This window comes from Mesoplodon bidens (assembly GCF_964165515.1).
Source record: "Mesoplodon bidens genome assembly, chromosome: 18".
In the NCBI taxonomy this organism is placed as follows: domain Eukaryota; kingdom Metazoa; phylum Chordata; class Mammalia; order Artiodactyla; family Ziphiidae; genus Mesoplodon; species Mesoplodon bidens.
Genome location: NC_138175.1, coordinates 42,968,441 through 42,995,025, shown reverse-complemented (window position 1 = coordinate 42,995,025; position 26,585 = coordinate 42,968,441). Strand labels below are relative to the sequence as shown.

Here is a 26,585-nt window from a genome sequence, read left to right as displayed (position 1 = left end):
ATAAAGAAGATGTGGTATATATACACAATGGAGTATTACTCAGCCATAAAAAAGAATGAAATAATGGCATTTGCAGCAACATGGATGGACCTAGAGATGATCATACTGAGTGAAGTAAGCCAGAGAAAGACAAATATTATATGATATCACTTGTACATGGAATCTAAAATATGGCACAAATGACCTTATTTATGTAACAGAAACAGACTGACAGACACAGAAAACAAACTTATGGTTGCCAAAGAGGAAAGGGGGTCGGGGAGGGATAAATTAGGAGTTTGGGATTAGCAGATACAAACTAATACATATAAACAGATAAACAACAACAAGGTCCTACTGTATAGCACAGGGAACTACATTCAATATCCTGTAATAAACCATAATGGAAAAGAATATGAACAAGAATATATATATATATATATATATATATATATATATATGTATCTGAATCAGTCTTTGCTGTACAACAGAAACTAACACTACATTGAAAATCAACTATACTTCAATAAAGTAAAAAATAAAAATAAAATTAAATAAAAAGGAGGGTCTTGGTTAGAGGGGTTCTGGGAAGGTGGCCACAGTGAGGTGTCATATTTTTTGACTCTCTCTGAATCCCCCACATAAAGACAGACAGAGCAGTGAGACAGCAAAGCCAAAGTCAGGGACATACTGCAACAAAATGTAATTAACAAAATATCCCCATGGACCCCAAAATAAAAGCAGATGAGGATGATAACATAGAGGAGAAACTCCAGGTGACCCTGGGTTTGGCAATGACTCTTTGGATACAACGACAAAAGCACAGTCTGTGATAGAAAAAATTGGAAAGTTGGGCTTCATTAAAATTAAAAACTTCTGCTGTCCAAATGACACTATAATCATCTTTTAGTATCCACGGAGGATTGGTTCCAGGACCCCCTGTGAATACCAAAATTCTTGGATGCTTAAGTCCCTTACATAAAATGGTGTAAGTATTTGCATATAACCTAAGGACAGCCTAAGGATATACTTTAAATCATCTCTAGATTATTCATAATACCTAATACAATGTAAATGCTATGTAAATAGTTGTAAATACAATGTAAATGATATGTAAATAGTTGCTGGACCACTGCAAATTCAAGTCTTGCTTGCCAAATATTTTAGATTTGAGGTTGGCTGAATCCACAGATAACAAGAACTGACTATATAAAGAAAATGAAAAGACAAGCCAATGGCTGGGAGAAAATTTTTATGAAACACATATCTGGTAAGACTGGTATCCAAAATATACAAAGGACTCTTAAAACTCAATAATAAGAAAACAAACAACTCAATTAAAAAATGGGCAAAAAACCTGAACATATTATCTCACAGATATTTCAGGAAAGAAGATTACAGCTGATAAATAAGCATATGAAAAGGTGCTCAACATCACGTGTCATCAGGGAATTGCAAATTAAGACAGTGAGATACCACTACACACCTAATTGAATGGCTAAGATCTAAAACACTGACAACGTCAAATGCTGGCAAGGATGTGGAACAACAAGAAGTCTCATTCATTCATTGCTGGTAAGAACGTAAAATGGTATAGTCACTTCAGAAAACAGTTTTGCAGTTTCTTACAAAGCAAAACATAGTCTTACTATATATATAATCACACACAACAGTCACACTCCAAATGAGTTGAAAACTTCTGTCTACGCAAAAACCTGCACTTGAATAGTTATCCTAGCATTATTCATAACTGCCAAAAATTGGAAGCAACCAAGATGTCCTTCAATAGGTGAATGGATAAACAAACTGTAGTATATTCAGCAATAAAAGTAACCTATTTTTATTTAATAACCGATTTAATAACCTATTACAGAAATGCAAATCAAAACTACAATGAGATATCATTTCACACCAGTCAGAATAGCCATCATCAAAAAATCTAGAAACAATAAATGCTGGAGAGGGTGTGGAGAAAAGGGAACACTCTTGCACTGCTGGTGGGAATGTGAATTGGTACGGCCACTGTGGAGAACAGTATGGAGGTTCCTTAAAAAACTACAAATAGAACTACCATATGACCCAGCAATCCCACTACTGGGCATATACCCAGAGAAAACCATAATTCAAAAAGAGTCATGTACCAAAATGTTCACTGCAGCTCTATTTACAATAGCCCGGAGATGGAAACAACCTAAGTGTCCATCATCAGATGAATGGATAAAGAAGATGTGGTATATATACACAATGGAATATTACTCAGCCATAAAAAGAAACAAAATTGAGCTATTTGTAATGAGGTGGATAGACCTAGAGTCTGTCATACAGAGTGAAGTAAGTCAGAAAGAGAAAGACAAATACCGTATGCTAACACATACATATGGAATTTAAGAAAAAAAATGTCATGAAGAACCTAGGGGTAAGACAGGAATAAAGACACAGACCTACTAGAGAATGGACTTGAGGATATGGGGAGGGGGAAGGGTAAGCTGTGACAAAGCGAGAGAGAGGCATGGACATATATACACTACCAAACGTAAGGTAGATAGATAGTGGGAAGCAGCCGCATAGCACCGGGAGATCAGCTCGGTGCTTTGTGACCACCTGGAGGGGTGGGATAGGGAGGGTGGGAGGGAGGGAGACGCAAGAGGGAAGAGATATGGGAACAGATGTATATGTATAACTGATTCACTTTGTTATAAAGCAGAAACTAACACACCATTGTAAAGCAATTATACTCCAATAAAGATGTTAAAAAATAAACCAAAAACCTATTAAGCCACAAAAAGGCATGGAAGAATCTTAAATGCAAACTGCTAAATGAAAGAAGCCAGTTCAAAAAACCTACACCCTGTATGACTGCAACTATATGACATTTTGAAAAAGGCAAAACTACAGAGATGGTAAAAAGATCGGTGACTGCTAGGAATTCTGGGGAAGAGGTAAAGGGATGGACAGGTGGAGTGCACAGGGGATTTTCAGGGCAGTGAAAGCATTCTGTGTGATACTGTAATGGTGGATATGTGTCATGATACACTTGGCAAAGTCCATAGAACGTACACTACAAGGAGTGAACCCTAACTTAAACCGCAGGCTTTAGTTAATAATAATTATCAATATTGGCTCATCTATTATCACACATGTACCACAATAATGAAAGATGTTAATAATAGGGGAAACTGGTGGGGGGTGCCGGGGGAGAGTACAGGGGAACTCTGTATTTTCTGCTCAATTTTTCTGTAAAACTGAAACTGCTCAAAAAAAATAAAATCTATTAATTTAGATAACAACAACAAAAACAGCAGATAAAAACCACCCACATCACAAGACCTGCATGGTATCACTGTCTGTGCAGGAAGCACACTGGGAGGTATGAGCTCGTCTGAAAGACTAGGAACAGGAGGATTCCACAAGAGGCAGCAGGTATTCATTGAAAACACAGTGGGCCTGGGTGACAAGGGCAGCTGAACTGGAAGGCTTTCACGCATTCTGGTAGTGGGTGAGAAGGCTGGGCCCCTGTGAAATCTCCAAACTGTCCACCCAGGGGCAAGAAAGATGAAGGAAGAAAAAGGGCAGATGTACCTGGGTGAGGGGCACAGAGCCAGGGCACCTCAAAAATCTCAGAAACTGTGTTTTCATGATTTTTTTTTTAACCAGACATGGAAACAACAGAAATGGAAACTCTGTGAAATTAGAAAAGTTATCCTGACCCACACCTCCTCCTCAAATTTAAGGAAAAGGAATTTTATCGAAAAATGAGCAACAGCAAAGTATCAAGGTCAAATCCCATATTAAGTTACAATAATAAAAAAGAGAAGAACAACAGTCCCTAGAGACAATGAAGGCCACCAGAAAAATGTATCCACAAAATAGATTAAAACTGTACTCCAATTTCAAAACTAGCTGCCTTTTAGCTTATTAAGAAAATGATATATGATATAAAAGAACCACATAAATCAGAATTTTTAAAGGTAGAAATGAGGTGATAGGACTTGGGAAAGAATCAGAAATTAAAGACAAAAATCATGTCATCAATGGAAACCGTATTGGGTTGAATGGTAATCCATGCCTCCTGCCACGCCCCCCAAGAAAACTGTCTCTGTGCTAACTCCCACGATCTGTGACCGTGACCTTATTTGGAGAAAAGGTGTTTGCAGATGTAACTAAGTATCTCTGGGTGAGGAGATCACTGTGGATTATGGAGGTGGGCCCTTTATCCACTGACAAGTGTGCTCTGTAAGAGGCACACAGAGGAGAGGAGAGGGTGATGTGAAGATGAAGGCAGAGACTGGAGGGATGTGGCCACGAGGTGAAGACAGGCCAGGGAACGCCTGGAGTTAACAGCAGCTGGAAGAAGCAGGAAAGGGAGTCTTCAGATGGAGCACAGCCTGCTGACACCTTGATTTCAAACTCTGGCTTCCAGGACTGTGTGAGAATAAACTTGTGCTGTTTTAAGGCACCCAGTTCATGGTATTTGGACAACAGCCCCAGGAAACGAGTACAGCATAGCCACACAAGGAGGAGCACAAGCATGAATGAACATAACAGATTCGCCCTAAGGGAAAGGGAAGGTGAAGGCAGAACACTCAAACTCAAAAAGAAAGGAAGGAAAAAAAAAAAAAAAAGATTCACAAGAAAGTGACAACTCAACTCAGCAATTCTATCTGCATCTCAGAATATTCCCCAAAGGAATAATCACGGATGATCTGAAAAGGTTCATGTAATCATCACATTATTTTTAATAGTCCCCAAAGGGAAACAACTCTTTCTAAAAATATAACTAAGAAATCCCTAAATTTAAGTGGTTTATCTATCTCCCAATTTGATCTTGGTTTTCTGAACAAACTGGCACCTTGAAATAAGGCACCATATAAGAACCTTTAAAATAAGTGCCTACTGTCAGATTAACGGTGGTAATTAGTACTGTCATAATTGCATTCCATTAAATTCTACCTCTTAAAGAATGAAAGTTGTTCATTAAAATGACCATTAATCATTGGACAAGTTCTTTAACAGGACTTACTTTTATGTATCCAAACACTGGTAGAGTTTGGTTGGATAACGTCCTTGGCGTGTCTACTTCTGGATTAATATGGTGTCGATCAGGACAGATCCTTTTGTCTCTGAAAAAAAGGAACAGGATTTTAAAACCAGGGGAAAAAAATAACAATTTTCAACATGAATTTTAAAGTATTCACCAGGAAAATTATCTAGAATCAAAATCAGAGAACTTGTATTCCAAATGCTGTAAAGTTAATTAAATCCCTCAGATGACACTAACAGTGTGTAAATAAGTGGAAAGGGATCCTAAAATTTAACTGGCACTGAGTAAACTTAAAGGACAGAGTTACTGCATTATTTCTCCAGACAGTCTTAAATGCAGTACGTAAATGAACAAAATATACTTCCAAAATAAAGACTCTGAATCAGAAACACATCACTATAACCCACAACAGAGGCCAATGAACCTCTAAACCAGGAGCCATTCCGTAACCTAAACTGAGAAATACTTAAAGCTTCAGTTTTAAAATTCAATATTTTATGTAAAGGCATAATGGAAATTGCTGCTAATAACCTGGATAATGTACATAATTCAAAGAAGTTAATTTCAATCGTTATCTTAAAATTAAATTCAATCCAGTAGATATCTAACAGACATCTACTACTCAGTCCCAGAGATCCACTGCTCAAGTATTGGCATCGTGTCTGGATCCCTGACTCAGGGATCTCCTGACTGTTAAGATATATCCATGTTCTCCAAATAGATTCATATAATCAATGCAGTTATCAAAATTCCAGCAATGTTTTTGAAGAAACTGACAACCCTTTCTAAAATAAACATGGAGATGCATTAGACTTGAAATGCCAAAACAACCTTGAAGAAGAGCAAAGTTGGAGGACTTAAATACCATTTCCCAAGACCCACTATAAGCTACAATACTTAAAAAAGTGTAGTACTGGTGTAAGAATAGACAAATACATCAATGTAACAGAGAGAGTCCACAAATGGATCACATACACTATCGTCTGGTTTATGTCAAAGGCACCAACTCAGTGAGAACACAACAGTGTTTTAAATAAAGAATGCTGGAGCAAGAGATTATCCATACAGAAAAAAGTAAACCTTGCCCCATATCAAACACTATACACAAAAATTAATTCAATATAGATTATATACCTAAGTGTGGAAGCTAAATCTCTAAAACTTCTAGAAGAAAATATATGTCTTCATGATCTAGAGATAGGCAATTTATTTCTTATATTAAAACACAATAAAACAGTAACCATAAAATCAAAATTAAAAATGTCTGTCCATTGAAAGACTCTTAAAAGAGTGAAAAGGCAAGCCACAGACTGGGAGAAGTTTCTCAATGCATACATGCATATCTCTGACAAAGCAGTTGTATCAAGAATAAACAAATTATTCCTATAAACCAATAAATACCCCATTTTAAAAATGGGCAAAAGACCTGAACAGGCATTTCACAAAAAAGGATGTCAAGTGTCCTACAATCATGTGAAAAGCCATTCAACGTCATGAATTCCTAGGGAAATGCAAATAAAAATAACAATGGTTTTCCCCTACACCCCCATGAATACTAAGTGTTGGTGAGGATACAGAGCAACCCAAACTTCCTCACACACACCTGGTGGGATCATAAGATGACCAACTGCTCTGGCAAAGTTAAACACAAGTCTACCCCATGCCCCAGCAATACCACTCCAGAGTATAATATATACCCAAGAGAAACGGGTGCATATTTCCAGAAAAAGACACGTACAAGAGTGTTCATGGCAGCTTCGTACATAATACAACTCACAGGCCCGTCAAGAGTAGAATGGATATATACATCATGATATATTCATACAACAGAATTTTTTAAAAATATTTATTTATTTATTTTGCTGCATCAGGTCTTAATCGCAGCACACGGGATCTTCGTTGCGGTACTTGGGATCTTTTGTTGTGGTGCATGGGCTCTTTATTGCGGCACACGGGCTTCTCTCCGGTTGTGGCATGCGGGTTTTCTCTCTATAGTTGTAGCGTGGGTTCCAGAGCGTGTGGACTCTGTAGCAGTTTGTGGCATGCGGGCTCTCTAGTTGAGGTGCGTGAGCTCAGTAGTTGTGGCACACGGGCTTAGTTGCCCTGCGGGATGTGGGATGCTAGTTCCCGGACCAGGGATCGAGCCTGCGTCCTGTGCATTGGAATGCGGATTCTTTACCACTGGACCACCAGGGAAGTCCCCACACAATAGAATTCTGAGCCACAAAATAAATAAATAAATAAAATACCAATACATGCAAGAACATGGATGAATGCCACAGACAGTATTGATAGATGGAGCATACTACAATTCCATGTATATAAAATTCTAAAACAAGCAACATTAGTCAGTGCTGGTAGATAGAATAAGGGTGGTTACTTCAAATTGGGAAGGAACAGGAGGGGATCTTGCAGGGGCTCCCTCAGAGCTGGGCAGTAGCTCACATGGGTTGCATACGCATATAACAATCATGAAGCTGTAAACTTATCATCTGTGCAGTATACTGTATGTTACATGTCAGTTATAAAAAAGATGACTGGCTTACTTGCAAAAACCAAAAGCCTTAAGATACGGACAAAGAGGCCTTCTGGCTTTTTTATCTTCTTTGGCTTCCAGAACCCCTGTAGTAAACTCGTACAGCTCTGAAGGAATCTTGGTATCTGCTCGCTCCAAGTAGCGTAGGACACCAACTGCATGGCAGGCATTTCTCTCCGTCAGCAGCAATACAGATTTGGTTTTTTTATCTCCCTGTTCCGTAGGAGAACCCTTAAAATTGGGGGTGAATAAAGGAAGTGGATCATCCATACCAGTCTAAATGATAAAACTTTCTGGACTCTGAATTTGTCATTATGTGCAAAATGCCAGTGGAATATTAAATGATAATATAAATTAATCAAACCTGTTCAGTTAAACTCTGAAAACGATCAGACATGCAATACAGGCGTCGACCAAAAATTTTTGGTGAGGAAGGAAAGCTGAAGTGAATCACACACGTGGCATCAGTGATGGCCAAGAGTGGTATGCAATCATCTGTTAAGGCTGGAGAAAAGGATTCGGACAATTTCAAATGAAGCTGGAATTTTACTGCACATACTTTACAGAACAATTCCAGGAACGATACTTCAAAATATTTCTTTACTGCATTTTACTTTTCAGATGCAAAGAAACTTCCTTCCCATTTCTTTTCCCAAAATTTCAAAGCCCAGTAATTAAATTCCAGAGAAAAGTGGTCTCCTTTTTTAACTCGAAAAATGCCTCTATTACAAATCTTGGCTGCCCATATGGTTTTCACTTATTTTATACATTTTGACTTTTATATTTCCAATATTAAATTTAACAATCATTTACAACAATCTTCATCATAGGCATATACATATGACAGTGATCCTTGAGCTGGAACTGCAGGGAGCACGGCTAGCCCAACGGCCGCTACCTAGTAACCTGAGACACTTGGATTCCACCTCAGTATCAAAATCTTAGTCAAGGTTAATTTTCACTTTGAAATTCACATTACTAATACATTCTCAATAAATGTGGGAAATGATGAGAAATTTGGAGAAGAGGTAAATAAATTAACAAATTGAAGACATAATTCCTATTAGCTCAACCTTCTCTAAATATAAGTAGAAATTAAAATACTTACCTAATAGAATGTGAGAACCAGAACTTAACTTCTTCTTCCACTGTTCTGAAACACTTTCTAAATTAAAAATCATTTCTTTATGCATTTTCAAGCAAAATATGGAACTGCTTTCTACTACCTAAAGATGAAACCAAAGGGGTCAGTTCACAGTCAGGAACATAAGCTTGAAGACAATTTTTCATCCATAATTATCTATACAAATCATTTAAAATTATCTGTGAGGGTCTCACCTCACTGATCCACTAATTCTTAAGAATGAAATGGTTGTAAATTTAAAGAAATATATTTTCAAAATTCTATGGTTTATATCTAAAAACTTGCTCCAGTGAAACAAACATTATTTTGCTAGAACTATTTTCCTTCCTTTTAAAATAACGTGTACATACATATATGTGCGTGTATATATACTTGTGTGCATGTATATTTACCTACACAGATTATCTGTAGAGACAGGTATACGTATACATGAAATTTATGGTACTATTGTCAAGAGGGTACTGTTGTTTTTCACTATACCTGCTAGTTCATTTTTGCTAAAGGTGGGTGCACTAGTGATTCTTTTGTATTTGGCCACATTTCTACACTTTAGCATTAATTTATATACAATTAGATTAAATAAATCTTTAGCCAATTTATTTGGCTTTTTTGGCTAAATGATGATATATTTTAGCATTATCGTCTCTATTTTCTTAAATAGAGGGTTCAGAAGATGTTGGCACTTCTTCATGAACCAGATCCTTTTCATGCTCTGCCAGGTCCCCCTTGTGGACCGCTGGCTTCCATGGGAAGGCTCCTCCCACACACCTGGCTCCTCCTCTCAGTGTCAGGCCTCCTGCTGTCCTTTGTTACTGCCACCAGTGTTTTGTGGCAGAGCCCATTCTGACTGATACTGAACTTTATTTCCCCGTCAAATACGTAACTACCCCAAGTAATTCTCTGGTGACTCAAGATTCAACCACAGTTTAAACAAGCAGTAAGAACGTTTCATGTGTGGAAGGGCTCACCTTACACACTGTTTCTGTTTCAGCTACAGAACCGGTGAAGATCAAGGTCTTTTGTGCCTGACTTGGAACGAAATCAAGAGTTTGGAGTAAAGTGGAGGTCTTTTCACATTCCAGACAAAGATGTACTACCTGGTAATGAAATGCAGAAACAGTGGGATTTTTTTAAAATGTTCAAGGTGCTCCAGTTTTACTTTTTATGGCAAAGTCATAATTTTAATAGAAAAGAAGGTATAGAAAAGCAATATAAATTTAAATACACAGTTACAGATTGTATATGAAATTAATGCTGTAAACTTTTAATATTAAGCCACGAATAAAGGTTACTTGCTTGTGCTCACCAAACCCCCACCACACACACCCAGGACTCTTTACCTGTTGGACTCTGCCATAGAGGGCAGCCTCCTCCATGGCTGTGATCACAATGTAGGGGTCGTTCATGAACTCTTTGATTAACTGCTCTATATGTCTGTTCCAATGAACTCCAACTGCAACAATCTGATGTGGGGCAGATTCCCTTTCTTCAATTTCAATATTTTTTTTAAAGTTATCTAATATCGGAAATAACTAAAAAATCAGCATAATTAATTTCACTTTTATTTCAAAAGAAACTAATAATTAGTCTGACAGAACATAAAAGGTAAGGAATGTATATTTTCTGTTCTCAGAGTGGGAAAGGTCTTTAAACATGAAAGTGAAAAAGAAAACTAAAAAGGAAAAATGTTTATGTATAGACAGAATTAAAACAAACATCTAGGTAAATACGGGCAACACAGGTAACAAAAGATGAACAGTCTTATATAAAAACTTCTACAAACTAGTTAGAAAAAGATAATCCCAGTGAAAGAAAACAAGTGAAGGAAATGAACAAGCAGCTCCTAGAAGAATGGGTACAAATGGCCAGTATGAATTAATGCTCAATTTAACAAAGTAATCAAGGAAACACAGATTAAGCAAATCAGATGCCACGTGTAACAATCAGCCTAGAAAAGAAAGCTGGACGAGGGCCTCCTACTGCCAGAGGTGCAGGCAGTGTGGCGTGGAGGCGTACTGCCAGAGGGAGTACAAACCCATCTACACTTTCAGAGTGCCACTGAACAAGGCAGTGTTCCAGATACTAGCTTTGCAAATAAGAACTGAGACAGTCAGTAAGTAACAAAGCCTGGGCTTGAACTTGGGGCCACTGCTGCTCCCAAAGGAATGCTCCTGATCTTCATGTTACACTGCTTCCAACAAGTGCCTTTTAAGAATTAACAGCCTTTGATCCATTAATCCCCTTCCTAGGAATTTATCCTAAGAAAACATGTGCAAAAAGATGTTTCTTCAGCTACACACATACATACAAATGATGATAAATGTCCAAATATAAGACAATCAGAAAATAAATTATGTTATGTCCACAGGGTTCAATACCACACGGCCAGTAACAATCATGCTAGAGAACAGTTAGTAGCAATACTCACAATGCTGTTCACTGAAATGCAAGTTACAAACTAACACATAAAATAAGGTCCTGATATTATTAATTATATGTATCAATAGACACAGGAATTACAAAAAGGAAAGATATACTCTAAAATAGTAACAGTGGTTACCTCTGAGCATAAGATTATGGATGTTGGGGTTTTTCAAGTGTTCTTCTCTATTTCTCAAATTTTCTAAAATAAAATTATTGCTTATATAACCAGAAAAATATTGATTTTAGAAAATTTCCCTGGGAAAGAAACTGTGCTCCTCAAAGAGAACTTTAACATTGGGTGAAAAATTCAGATAAACATTCTCTCCTCTTAATTATAGCAGTTAAAGGGAAAAATTTTTTAGATTAACCAGCTTCTTCCCAACTAGACACGTTTCCTGACTCCTAAAAGACTTTAATTTATATATATATACAAAATATATATATTTCTGATTAGTAATGACATCTAAATAAATGCCATACTTACTTGTTCATTAGCTTCAGAGAATAATACTTCCACCTCATCCAAAATCAGGTGACAGAGTCTAAGAAATAACAAGCTTTGATATTTGAGAAGTCTCAGGAGGCTATGTGGTGTTGTAACAATTACACTGCCTACATTTTAAAAGAAAACACAGTTAACGCCTTAGACTTTCCACAGGTTTTTCTAACATTTCCTTTGCTAAGATTCCACATACTTTCTAGAAATGCCTTTCAATGAAATAAACCCTGTGTTTCTTACTCAGGTGGGTGTCAGAAGAGGCCTGCCCAGGCTGCCCTTGTACTGTCTGACTAAATACCTGCGTTCCCACCAGGTTTTGAGCTCCTGAAAGGCAGGGGGTGGTTTTAGTCAACAGCTAATAAACAGTAAATGTTTAATAAATAGTTGATAAATGAATGAAAAGACTTAGTTTTCTCAGTAAAACAGATGGAAGCCAAGAGTAAACCTTCACCACCAACACTGATTGGTAACTGACAAGTGAGGTCTGGCTGATCATCACACAACCCCCGTGTCAGTGCTGGCTCCCAGGCCTGCCTGAGCAGGCTTCCACTGTGTTCTCTAGGGAAAACCAAATAGCTTGGAAAGGATGCTTACACCCCCTTGGAAGCTTCATATTTTTGGCTTCATCTTCGTGGAGTCCGATTATTAATATCACAGGATGAACAGGCCTGGAGGACCTGCTATAGTCTCCCAATAATTCAAAAATTAATTGGGCCTTTTTCCACCCAGGGCACACGATGACTGCCAGAGGCTGCAAAGACAAATAAATTCACATAATTTTGGACAAAGGTTAAGAATCAAAGACAGTGTATGTAAAGCATGCAGAACATCTCCCTGTACACAGTAAGCACTATAAGTTTTTGCTATCATCACTGCCATGCAGGTCAGAAAAGTCAAAATATAATTTCATTAGAATGGAGTCAGACACACTGACTCAGATTCTGCTAGGGCTTAAACTATGCGCAAGTATTAAATCATTTAGTCCTTAAAGTCCCCTTACAGGGTGAGACCTATTACTACCTCATTTCACAGATGAGGAGCCTAAGGGACAGAAAGGTGAAGTTTGTCGCCCAAGGCTGCACAGCTAATATTCAGCAGAAGCAGGATTTAAAGCCAGGCAATCTGGCTCCAGACCTCCTGCTGCTAAGCACAAGGATGAACTGCCTCCTGAAAGGGGCCTTGAAAAAGGTTAACATCGCTTCCTTAGGAGATTAAGTTCCCTACTGCACCATCTGACCCCTGCCCTCCACTATCCCACAGAAATCTCTCGATATCTGCCTGCCAAACACCTTCCTGGACACATGCCCTCAATTAATTGAAGACAAGAATGAGTCTCCTGTTTCTTTTATGCAGACGCAGGCAAGCGCCAGCTTCCAGGGCTCATGCCTAAATGCAGACTGACCCTGGAGATGCAGAAAAAGCAGAATGGACACAAGGGGCAGACCTAGACATTCCTTTCTGGCCCGGCCAGGGGTCTATCTCAACACAAGCTGCATCTCATCAGTGGGCTCAGCTACTACCTGATTGATATAAATGTATCCATTTAATATTATTAAGTCAATACATCATAACATAGCCAACACAGATTTCCAAAGAGAACTCATTAAACTACATGGCATAATCAGAAAAATAAACTAGCATCTTTTCTAAGATGAAATTCTGATTGTCTTTTGTACTGCTATTTTTCACCTTATAATGAGTGATGGAACCACCTGTAGTGTATCTGGGGAGAAGATCTGAGATGGGTCTCATACACATCAATTCACCTAACAGCCAAAACCCCAGCAAAGCAGATGTCACTCCCTCACCATCATTTGACCCTCACATCCAATTTCTTGCCTTTCCATCATCCTTCTCAGCTATTATCTGATTCTTAAGAGTGGGAAAAATAAAGTGGGATTATAAAACAGTGTGGAGTTCTGTGAAGATAATTTAAAGAATAGGGACAAGATGACAGAAATCCTAAACTCAAATCCCACTTCTTGTCACACTTGTCAGCAGGTAAGAACTTTTACCAGTAACTTTTCATGAGCTTAATTTTCTCATCTATAAAATAGTGAAAACAATACATGGCCTGACCATCTCAAGGGTTTGCCATGATAATTACGTGAATCGAATCTGTTAGATAATTCTATAAACTGTACGGTCATCACTAAAAGCCAGGACTCTCCCAACTCAGCCGATGGCTCACAACTAGGGGTTCTCGGTAAGAATCAGTGTGAGAGAATCAGTGACTGTGTTGAGAAAAGAGTTTCTCATAGGACAGTCTGTTCTGCCAGTTTTTTTCGTGTTTTTTTTTTTGCGGTACGCGGGCCTCTCATGTCGTGGCCTCTCCCATTGCGGAGCATAGGCTCTGGACGCGCAGGCTCAGCGGCCATGGCTCACGGGCCCAGCCGCTCCGCAGCATGTGGGATCTTCCCGGACCGGGGCACGAACCCGTGTCCCCTGCATTGGCAGGCGGACTGTCAACCACTGCGCCACCAGGGAAGCCACCTGCCAGTTTTAATGTAACTTAAACTTTACCAAAGGTTAGGTGTCAAATTTAAAATAAATATTTAATCCATTTTGTTGTTAAACAAAAATGTCTTCAACTTACTCCATTTCTACTTGGTAACGACTTGTAGCAGCCCCCTGTTTGCAAAATCGTAAGCAGTGGTGGAAGGTACAACAAAGGGTCATTTCCACAATGAGAAATGACCACCACGTCACAGCCACGTGCTATGGGAGGCCAAGAGTAAGATTCAGTGTGGCTGGGGCCCGGAAACTTATTTCTTTGAAGAGCCTACAAAACATCAACAACCAAAACAACAATAAAGCCCAGAAAACGAATAAACTCCTTCTCATTGCTCACTTACCCCAATAACGAGTATACGTTGCTTAATCTGGTATTATCCAAGACCTAACTTAATAAGTCCCCCCTGAATCTTTTCCAGCAGCAAACTCCCGCTCAAAAGACTCTTGCTTTTCTGGGCTCCAAACTGAAAGGATCCAACTGGCAATATGTTGAAGCACCAGGTGCTTAATGAGTCACCACAGCAAAGATGTGGCTTCTCTTCCTCCTGATAAACTGCTGGTGCATCAGTTCCACTTACAAAATTTTTTAAAAACTTGCCTTTGTTTGCTTATTTTTCTATGTAATTCGCTGTCATCGAAACCTCCCAAATGTTCCACAGGGTCGAGTTCTCCAGCCACACTGATGAGATCTGCCAACAGGCTGAACTCATCAGCGCCGTCCTCTCTCTGAAGGTCTCATCCCCCAGCCCTGAACCCCAGCTGCACTCGGGGACTGGGATCCCCCTGCAACATAACCCTTTTTGCTGCAACTTTCTTGGTTGAATTTCTTGGTTTGTTGGAGAACAAATTTTGGTAGCTTCTCGACAAAGGGTACAGGGGAAGGAAACCTGAGATTTTGCACGTGTGAAAATGTCTTCATTCTCTCCTTACACTTCAGTAATGGTTTAAGTACAGACCTCTAGGCTGGAAATAACTTTTCACGATAATTGTGGAGTCACTGCTCCTCTGGTGAGCTGTGGAGAAGTCTGAAGTCATTCTGGTTCCTGACCCCGCCGTGGGATGCATTTCTTCTCTCTGGAAGCTTTCACGACCTCTGAACCCCTCCAGTTCAGACGCTTCGCAGCAACGTGTCTACGCTCCCGCTCCTCGGTTGTGCTGGGTCTCCGGTCGGCACTCTCTTAATTTAGAAAGTCGTATCCATTAAGTAAGGCAAGTGTCCATGCGTTATTCTCAGAATTTTTGGTCCTCTGCTGTCATTCTTTCTAGAAATCCACTCAGATATGAGACCTCAAATTGACCCTCAAATTCTCTTTTCCCCCCATTTCCATCTCTTTGTCTTTGTGTTCTACTTTCTGACCGTTAACTTCTATTTCACCTCTCATATCTACTGGTCTTTATTTCCATAGCATTTTTAATTTCTAAGGGCCCTTTTTATCTCTGACTGTTCCTTTTGTTTTTAGTAGCACCTTATTATTATTGTTAAATCCAAGCAGTATCTTATCTCTGAGGATATCTATTTTCTAACGTTTTCTTCCACTCCTTACACTATTTCTTTCTTTCAGAGTTTGTTTTGGTCTTTCTTTTTTCCCTAGGTTAAGGCTTTCTTCCAGTGTCCAAGGATCCCTGATGTCTGCTCACATCGAGGACACTGAAAGCCAACTATATCCGCAGGCGGGGCAGAGCTCATCACCGTGTGAGCATCACATCACTGCAGGGAGACAGGCAGTGAGCATGCATTTTTACCGTGAGGATTCACAAACAGCATCACCACAAGGTCATTCTCTAGGGCCATTCAGTTTCTCCAAACAGAGCTTCCAATCTCCTTCCTGAGAAACAGGCCATTCAGTTTCTCCAAACAGAGCCTCCGATCTCCTTCCTGAGACACTGGCTGAAGATGTTCAGGAAACAAGGTAGGGAGTTCACTGCCCTCCCCGTGTCACTCCTTCCTCTCAGCTGGTCAGCCATCCTCGGCTGCTTCTTTTCCGTCTTCCAAAAGCCTGTAGAAATTTCTTGTCCAATAAAGGCTCCGCTCTCATTCTATTCATCCTTGTAGTTTTTTTTTTTTTTTTACTTTTTTTCAATATCAAGAGGGAAGTAGATAAAGATTTATGATCTAAACTGATGATCTAAGTGAAACCACAGGTCTATAAAGCAATTCTGAAAAGAATACTAAGAAGTACATTCTAATTGCCCTGACTACTTGTGCCCCTTCTAAGCCCCTTTTCAGAGGCGCATTTGAAAACTTATTTCAGAAAAGCACTTAGGTTTCTCCACGAAAGAATTATTCACTTATAAGAAGTTAACTTGGACTTTAAGAATAAATGAGAAATTAATAATAAAATCTTAAAAGAAAACTTCAAAAGCAAAGATATTATACAAATGCAAACTTATAACTGTTTTATTAAAAATCCTTCTACGTCAGAGCAGATCAGTACTCCTTCACAAGTCTGGTCTAAGCCCCGTCACCTTTTTCAGGTCTGCCGAGAGTGGCGCCGTGTTGATGGACAAGCAGGGCTCGACCCTGGTCCGCGGAACCACCAAGGGCAGCCCGGAGCCCGACTTCAGCTTCTGCAACAAAGAACAGAGATGTTAGATGGCTCTGCCCTGTGGTGTTAGCACAGAATACTAAGAACTTTATGGAAATAAAGAAGATGTAAGAGTTTGGTTTCAATGTAAAACCCTAAGTTTATATGCTTATAAAAACCCACCAAAATTACCAAAATAAAAGGAAGATTATCCATGACCCAAAAGAGCCATGTCTCTAAAGCAATAATTCATTAGATAATTTCTAAAAGGATATCTTCAGGTAAAGTCCTCCATGCAAGGAGTTCCTCTTCATATCTCAAATCTAGAGGGAGGAAGGGGAAGGATTTAAAGAGTAAACAGTTTTCTTTCTCTTGCGGGTGTTTGCCATACCTGCTGCAGATCAGAGATTCCACTGGCTCTCAAAGGATCAGGATTTAGAAACTGCAATAGTCTGTAAAATAAAAGGATAATTTGAAGAAAAAAGGAGTGTTTATATTTCTTCAGTTGAGCTATTATTCTAATTCTTCCTCGACAGAGGTAAAATGAACCGTCTCCCAAGGCATGGCTGCGACATTACTGCTTGTTCTGTTTTGCCTTGTCTATTGCTACATAAGGGGCCGTGGGGGTCTTGCCAGTCTCATGCTTGCCCCCTCTCCCTCCCCCACCGGGCCCTGCTCTGTGGACACAGCACTGCCAATCCCAGGACCACTTGCTCTGGACATGGAGAAAGACTGCATGATCACTAGATCATCTCATGTTTCTTCTAAGAAACCCACTGCCTCCTTCCTTTTTTGCTGTTCGATCTTTAATCACTTCAAGGTTCCCTGGAACCCACCACAGACTGACAGAATAACTGATGTCATTTCACCAGTGGGTTCTAAGTAAAGGGCGTGTAGCTAAAAGAAATGAGCTGTATGGATAACGCAAGGTCTTTGGTGCCAAGGAAGATAACCTGTTGTAGCACCACAACTTTCAGGTATTAGGTGAAGGGATGCCTGGGTAAGAGGACGTCAACTCTGGTACATTAACAGCCACCCCCAGATCTATGGGCTCCATGGCGGCCTTCAGAGCCCTCGGCCCTGGACACGGTGAGGACCTCCTGCTGGGCAAGGGGACATCACAGGGCCACAGAGTGGCCTCTGCGAAGTCGGGACACCAAAATGGCTGTAGGGTCAACACCCTCTCCCCAGTCATCTCAGGCCAGTTAGTGGATGCAGTACAACCTACCCACTTCTGAACTGTCTTAAACACTTTGTCACTCTGGTGGTTTCAGAGCAGCCACAGTTACTTGGAATGTAAGAGTGTTTTTAAGCTAGTAGGGTAAGAAATCATAAAAATTGGTATGAAAATATTTTGTGGATTAAACAAGTATAAAATGAAGTGATCACTCTATTGTTAACACCTTGTAGGTGAATACTTTGTGAATCTGGCAGGACAAAAACCCCCCCAAAACCCTGTAGTTCTACACTGCAAATAATTAAGCAGTTTCTCCAGCAGGTGGTAGATCTATTTAACATCAGAAAACTGAGAAGCAAGCAAGCACCAACCCATATAAAATCAACAGCCCCAAAAGATCGACTATATATAATTTGTTTCATAAAACTGTTCACTTGACAAGAGAATCAGGAACAGGAGGTAGAGAATGACTATTTACAGTGGAACAAAGCTTTAAACAGAAAAATCTACTCTAGCACATGGAAAAGAAAAAACTAACTTGTGTGTATATATATTTATTTACTTTATGGGAATGCAGGTTTGAAATTAATAATAAAATCATATTTTAGATTCTTCCTGCTTATAATGTTTCTTACAATTATTTCAATTAAAAATTGAGGCCAAGAAAAGAATCCGTACTTCACACAGCCATTCTTCTCATTGTATTCTTTCTTCTCAGCCGATCTAAGTGGTTTCCCATTTGACTTCCGACATAAAGCACTAGAAATCAAAAACATTTATTAAAATTTCTGAACCCATTTATCCCAAACCTCAAAATACCGTTATGTTCTGGGAGAAAATGTAAGAAGTTCCACTGGAATAAGCTGATCAACTTAAGTAAATTCTGTGAGAACGGAAACTGAGTCCTTTGAGTATGAAAACCATTTTGACGGTCCTGGGCTGCCAAGAGGAAGCAAGCCCACTACATCCTCTCTTCCTTACTGATTACAACCAGAAACTTGGGATGAAGTACGCGACTACCGCGGACAGAAGTCAAAACGTGAAAAGCCGCTAGAGCTATGGAGAGCTTCCTGGCTTTCCCTTGGTGTTGAGCTGAGGGCAGCCTGAGTTGCAGAATGGCGTAGAAGATGCAGACGTCAAAAACCCTGAGAGAAACTCCCTACCGTCATCCCTTACTATCTACAGGGGACTGGTTCCAGGAGCCCCGCGGATGCCGAAATCCACGGATGCTCATATAAGATGGTGTAGTACAGTCGGCCCTCCGTACCCAAGGGACCTGTGTCAGTGCGGATGCAGGAGCTGTGAATAAGGAGGGCCGACTGTATTTCAGGCCAGAGAACAGGGAAGGGCCTTAAACCAGAGGATGTAAGGAATCCTGACTTCTCTCCTCTCTTCCTCTCCTGGCCCTGCCCCAAGGGCAGCTCGGATCACGGAGCTGCATGCTGCAGTGGTAACAGCAGTGCGGTCACTTAAAACCCTGAGAGAAAACGTCTCCCTCCCTCTAAGGAACCAGGAAACAGGGACCCAGTAGTCTAAAGACTGTACAAGGAAAATCCCCCTCTTTTTTCCTCTCTTATTTCTATTGCTATTTTATTACACAAGCAGCCCCAGTCACACAGAACTGCATGGTAGCTTCTCCACAAGAAACCATCTATCTGCTCAGAGGAACAGGGAGAGCGAGCACCTAGAAAATGGCGAATGTGAGGAAAATCCTGGGAAAAAAAAAGAGATAGAGAGCTGGGTGGCGGGGGGAATCCCTAATTTCTGTTTACGGCCCAAAAAGAAGTCCCACGCTCACCCCAAGTTGAGCATATTCAGAACAGACCCAAAGCAGTGTACCAAAGACTTAGAAACAGTGCCGCAATCACCACCCACGGCAAGGGAGACAGGGTTTGAGGTGTGAACCTTAAGGAAGTGATGACCTCCTGCTAAAACAAACAACAAAGTCAACATTCTCCAGAGGATTCTAAACCAGAGTCTCATATCATAATATTCAAAAATATCCAGAATGCAATTCAAAATTACTTGACATACAAAGAATCAGGAAAATCAGATAGACTGTAGAGGGAAAAGATAATCAACAGGTGCCAACCCCAGCACAGCTCAGAAGTGTGAATTATCAAGCAGCTATTATAACCATGCTCCATAAGAAAAGGAAAGGTGAGCACTATTGAACAGAATGGTAAGAACTCTCCTTTCTTCTCAGCAAAAAAATACAGATTAGAAAAAAATTAAATAAAAGTTTTATTTAATTATAACATATAATACATCAAATAAAAAATTCACTGGATGGGCTTATCAGCAAAATGGAGATGACAGAAGAGTCAATTAAACATAGATCAGCAGAATTATTAATATGACAAACAGCAAGAAGAAAAGGTTGAAAAAATGAACAGACCCTCAGGGACATTTGTCTCATAAGAGTCTCAAAAGGAGAGGAGAAAGAGATGAGTGCAGAAAAAATATTTGTAGAATAACAGCTGAATACTTAACCAAATTTGATGAAAAGACAGAAACCTACAAACGAAGAACCCTAATGAACCCCAAGCATAAGAAACGTGAGCAAAACTACACCAAGACATGTGATACAATAATTAAATTGTTCAAACCAGCAATAAAGAGAAAATCTTAAAAGCAGAGGAAAAAGACATGCTGCAAACAGGAGAGGAACAAAGAAAAAAGATGATGGTAGATTTTGCACTGGGAGCAATACGAGCAAGCAGATGGCGGAGCAACATCTTTAAAACTCAGGGAAAAAGAAATTTAAACCTTGAATTCTGTCCTTGCAAAGATTTTGGGTTTTTTTAAACGAAGCTAAGATATTTTTTTCAGACATACAAAAGCTGAAAGAATGAATCACCAGCAGACCCATAATACAAGAAATAGTAAAGGAAGTCCTTCAGGTAGAAGGAAAATGGTACCAGATGGAAATCTGCATCTACACAAAAAGTGGAAAGCGTGGATGGTAACTACATAGGTAAATATATAATTTTTCTTATTATTTATTTAAATCCCTCTAAAAGAAAAATCACTGTTTAAATACAAACAATAATAGATTCCAGCATTTATAACAAATGTATAAATAAAATGTATGACAACACTAGCATAAAGTTCAGAAGGGGAGAAATGGAAGCTTCCCATTTTAAGATCTTACAGTATATGTGAAATGTATAACATTACAATACATCCTTTCTGTGATCTCATTAGTGTCACTGACATGGATCTTGATGAGGACAGGGTTACAAAGTCTTTGATGCTCATCTTCAAAAATGTAACAGACCATTCTTTGCTTTCCACCAACTTGAACTGCCATCTGGCCCACATTTACCCATCCTTTACATCAAGGCAATGTCACTGGACCTGCCTTACAGACACAACTTTGTCTGATAAGGTAACAAGGAGACGAGAATCACTACCACTTTTTGGTCAACTGTGCTGCTAGCCAGTTGTCAAACATTTTAATGTTAAATTAATATATGTTTAATCGATATTTCCAAGGTCACTCTTATTTTGAAATTGAATATTCTTCTATCATCAATCTTATAGAATGCTGTATAAAACAATATTATACTTAAGTCTCTAGTCAATTACACTGGTTTTCAAATCATACCTTGCTGCTGGTATATCTGGGTCGGCATATATGGTTATGCCTCTTTTCATTGGCCAATACACTGAAGACTCAACACACTGTAAAAAACAATTTTTTTCAGGAAGAATAATTATGCTAACATGATATACATTCTTGAGGAACCAAAATTCCATGGGAGTTATTCTCATAGACAACCATCCCAGATAACATTCAGGCAACACAGATATGAAGAGACCAAGAACTGGAGAGCTGGGTGATTATGCCACTGCTATAACCACTAGATTGAAATGTCCAAATAGCAGGCAGCTGTCTTTTCATATAATCAGTATTTAAAATGTCCTGGAATTACTTTCACCTGTCTTTTCAAAAGACCTGGAGGGATAGGTTAGACTTGACCTTAACTATCAGAGTGTCCCATAATTCCAGATTTTTATACCCTGTTAAAATGAGAATAAATACCCAATTTTGCAGAGTGGTCAGTAAGCCAAGAACAAGGATTTGAGTTTAAAAGTGTCTCCCACTTGGAAATTTTATTTATAAGCCATGATTACTAAATCTTTATAAATTTAAGTAATTTTTAAAAAGTCTCTTCTGGACTCACATATTCCTTTTGGGAAATCCTTACATCATTTTATTCAAGGGAAAGCAAATTCAGGTAAATTTCTTATATTGCCCTTTGTTTTAGGGTCAAAGGGCATGCCTTTTATTTTTGTTTGTTTTTAAATACATGTTTTTAGTAGATAATACATGCATCTGGTATGAAATACATAAAATACAAAATCATATACAGTGAAAAGTAAGCTTTCAAGAAAATTAAACCACCCAGGTTTTCTATGCCTACCTAGAGCTATCTCCTTATTTTCAACATGGACTTCCAGAAATACTCAATGCATTTCAAGAGTATACAGTACATGTAACATATTTTTCTTTTTATTTTTGCAGTATGCGGGCCTCTCACTGTTGTGGTCTCTCCCGTTGCGGAGCACAGGCTCCAGACGCGCAGGCTCAGCGGCCATGGCTCACGGGCCCAGCCGCTCCGCGGCATGTGGGATCTTCCCAGACCGGGGCACGAACCTGTGTCCCCTGCATCGGCAGGCGGACTCTCAACCACTGCGCCACCAGGGAAGCCCTGTAACATGTTTTTTAACATGAAGAATAAAGCATGCTTTTTCTTTTCACTTAGTAATATCTCTGGGAGTTAACGGTAAACATTGCAGCTCATTAATTATTTCCAGTTCTCCTTCTGGCTAATCAGCAGGAATGTACTTCTATGACCCTTTGCAGTTACATCATCGTATGACTTGCTTTAACCAATGATACATATCAGAAGTGATCAGAAGTGACATGTGTCACTTCTGGGTAGAAGGACTTTATAGCAGGTTCATAATTCTCTTTTCCCTTCATCCCCCACCACTTCGATTATGATGTTCTAGGTGATGAACCCAGGTCCTTAAGTAAGGATTATATGGAACAGAACATCCCCCTTGCTTCAAGAACGCATATTGTATGACTGCAAAACAAAGTTTTTTTGTGTTACGCTACTAAAGGTAAAAAAAAAAAAAAGAACAAGGACTTGACAAGGGAGGAGCTGGAGTTACCCTGTTCTTTTGAAACAGAGCAAACATGTAAACTTATATTTTTTCATGAATGAAACTATCTTAGCCATATTTTTGGTTCCTAGTGGATTTTAAAGGAGAATATTCTAAAATGAACATTATATGAACTTTGTATTTAATGAACATTTAAAAGGACTTTATTTACATCTTTTTTTTTTTTTTTTTTTTTTTTTGAGGTACGCGGGCCTCTCATTGCTGTGGCCTCTCCCGTTGCAGAGCACAGGCTCCGGACGCACAGGCTCCGGACGCACAGGCTCAATGGCCATGGCTCATGGGCCCAGCTGCTCTGTGGCATGTGGGATCCTCCCGAACCGGGGCAGAACCCGTGTCCCCTGCATCGGCAGGTGGACTCTCAACCACTGCGCCACCAGGGAAGCCCCTTATTTACATCTTTTAAGGAGATGCACTGTTGTTTCTTTTCTGATTTTTTGGGGGGCGAATCTCTCAATGAATCCGTATTACACTTTATAGCTGTATCTGCAAAATACAAATAGTAATAAAAATTATCTTAGAAAGTGTTATTAATACATAGAAAATAGGACAAAAAGGATTATACTAGGGCTTCCCCGGTGGCGCAGCGGTTAAGAATCCACCTGCCAATGCAGGGGACACGGGTTCAAGCCCTGGTCCGGGAAGATCCCACATGCTGTGGAACAACTAAGCCCATGTGCCACAACTACTGAGTCTGTGCTCCAGACTCGCGAGCCACAACTCCTGAAGCCTGGGTGCATAGAGCCCATGCTCTGCAACAAGAGAAGCCACCGCAATGAGAAGCCCACTCACCGCAACCAAAAGTAGCCCACGCTCACCACAACTAGAAAAAGCCCGCGCAGAACAACAAAGACCCAACACAGCACCCCCCCAAAAAAAACCTTTAAAAAAAAAAGGATTATACTAAAAAAAAGTACTATTGTAAAACCTTAATATATAAAATGGTTATGGAATAGGATTTTGTGTTATACTTTACTTGAGGGGTTTAAATTTAAAAATCTTGTTTCAACCTTATTATTTAAAAATGTTTAAAAAAGTCCTTTAATGGCTAAAAATTAACCATAATTTATTTTCCCAACTTGGCAGAATCTATTTTGCAAAGGTCACAACATGACTCCCAAGACATGCTATTCTTACAATGTGACTTTAACACTTCTGCCACGGAGAGATGGGCTCATACTCCTTTCCCGACTGCCTGGGTGGGCTTGTAAGCATGGAAGGGGTGTTATGTGACTTCCAAAGCTAGATCACAAAAACATCACATACTTATGACTTGCTCTTTTTGATGCTCACTTCTGAAACCCAGCCGCCACCCCAGCCGCCACATTGTGAGGAAGCCCAAGCAACCACATGGAAAGGCCACTATACGTATTTCAGATGACAGCCCCAGCTGAGACAAAGCAGACTTCAGATCAAAGAATATTATCTGAGATAAAAGGGTCATTTAATAATGACACAGATCAATTCATCAAGAGGACATAAAAGTTCTAAACTTTCATGTACCTAAGTAACAGCCTCGAAATACATGAAACAGAAACTGATAGAATTGAAAGGAGACAAAAATAAAACAATTGCAAAGTTGGAGATATCAACACCCCTCCCTCAGTAGTTGATAGACGGGTTGACAAAAAAAATCAGTAAAGACGGAGAAGACCTGAACAACACTATGAACCAACATGATGCAACTGACCTTTATGTAACGCTCTCCCCAACAACAGCAGAACATACATTCTTTTCAAGTACACACACAGCCTTTTCCAAGTGAGACCATATTCTGGGTCATAATACACGTTTAATAAATTTTAAAAGATTCAAGTCATACAGATATATAATACACAACTGAGAATCTGGAACAACTTAAGGAGTCAATAAAGATAGATAATACAAGCAGGAAAAAGAAAAGCGATTAGAATCTCCATGAAGAAATAAATGCTGTAATCTTATATTTGATTATTGTTGTTATTGTTATATGATAAGAGTTGTTATTTTTCAGTTGGATTCGCTTTTTACTTATTGTTATGATGGAGTGGTGAATTCCAAACTCCCTTTGAAATCTTACATTTCAAAACTCAATTTAACTTCCAGTTTTGATTCCATTATGTAAGGAGTTTGCAATTCCCCACTCCATCATAACAATAAGTACAAAGCGAATCCAACTGAAAAATAACAACTCTTATCAGATCTGACCTAAACCATGCGGTGGCAGGGCAAACCTCTTCCCCCACGACTGGAGAGACGGACGGGGAGACAGAGAATCACTACTGATGTGAGCAGAGATCTCCACAGGAACCAGCACTGGAGCAGGAAAATCTGAACTGTAATTGACCATTTCCTGGAGGCTCAGGGTGGGAAACTAACTTAACAATTCCAGGAGGCCCCCAGCACTTTTGTGAATCTTACCTACTGGAACTCTACCAGGTTCTCATAGTGAAGATCATATAAAAATCCCCTTGGCGCTGCCAGTAAGGGAGGGGAAAATTAACCAATTTGATATATGCCAGCACATTCTGTTCTCAACAAGGCTGGGCCTCAGGAGAAACTAACCAGAGCCTAAACTACTGGGGCTTTACCAGAGACTAATCGCCTTGGAGGAGGGGAAATACCCGACTCTACCTATCTACCCCCTCCAGCCAACCTGTCCCCCCTAAAGCAGGAAAGGTGGAGGACTGAAAAGCACATGTGAAGGTCACAGCCCAGGGGCACAGGCTCCCAAAGATGGAGATCTAATCGCAGCATTATAGACCGCTTACCCTCCCTCTACATCTTACAACCGTATCTTTAAAGGCCTACTTTTCACCCAGTATATCATGTCTGGTTTTAAACAAAAAAAATAAATTACAAGGCATACCAAAAAGCAAAACAGGTGGCAGTTTGAAGAGATAGGGCAAATCAGAACCAGAGTCAGACACAGCAGGGATGTTGAAATTATTACACCAGAAATTTAGTACAACTATGATTAATATGCTAAGGGCTCTAATAGAAAAAGTAAACAATATGCAAGAACAGATGGGTAATATAAAGAGAGACATGGAAATTCTAAGAAAGAATCAAGGAGAAACGCTAGAGATCAAAAACACTAACAGAAATGAAGAACGCCTTTGATGGGCTTATTAGTAGACTGGACTCCTCTGTGGAAAGAATCTTTGAGCTTGAGGATATGCACATTAGAGAAGGAATAAATGAAGGCAAATTAAAATTTTTTCTTTTTGAAAATAGATGTAATAGATAACAGTTTGTTCAGAATAATAGTGACAATGAATTTACTTATGCATATACATATAAAAAATATAAATATACATAAATTACACACACATCTATGTACACTTATGAATGCATGAAATGAGTAACAACAATGATACAATGGACCGGAGGGAGGAATTAGGAATACTTTGTTATTATAAGGTACTAGCACTACCTGTAAAGAGGTACAGGGTTATTTGAAAGTGGACTTGGATTGGTTGTAAATGTATATTGCAAAATCTAAGGCAACCATTCAGAAACGTGAAAAAAGAAGTACAACTGATATGCTAAAAAAGAAAACAGAATCACA

At 39.4% G+C, this 26,585-nt stretch overlaps 1 protein-coding gene across 1 annotated transcript in view; it reads right to left on the bottom strand.

The window, feature by feature from the left end:
• TDRD12 (tudor domain containing 12) overlaps positions 1-26,585 on the bottom strand; it is an 83,912-nt gene that overhangs the window by 19,522 nt on the left and 37,805 nt on the right. The window contains exons 9-22 of the mRNA XM_081217037.1: positions 23,433-23,521; positions 21,450-21,526; positions 18,518-18,598; positions 17,054-17,114; positions 16,604-16,705; positions 14,220-14,405; positions 12,218-12,374; positions 11,609-11,736; positions 10,041-10,232; positions 9,669-9,797; positions 8,665-8,782; positions 7,921-8,060; positions 7,567-7,787; positions 5,000-5,099 (exon numbers count right to left, since the gene is read on the bottom strand). Of these exons, the coding sequence (XP_081073163.1) occupies positions 5,000-5,099; positions 7,567-7,787; positions 7,921-8,060; positions 8,665-8,782; positions 9,669-9,797; positions 10,041-10,232; positions 11,609-11,736; positions 12,218-12,374; positions 14,220-14,405; positions 16,604-16,705; positions 17,054-17,114; positions 18,518-18,598; positions 21,450-21,526; positions 23,433-23,521 (1,781 nt within the window). The remainder of the gene's footprint in view (positions 1-4,999; positions 5,100-7,566; positions 7,788-7,920; positions 8,061-8,664; positions 8,783-9,668; positions 9,798-10,040; positions 10,233-11,608; positions 11,737-12,217; positions 12,375-14,219; positions 14,406-16,603; positions 16,706-17,053; positions 17,115-18,517; positions 18,599-21,449; positions 21,527-23,432; positions 23,522-26,585) is intronic.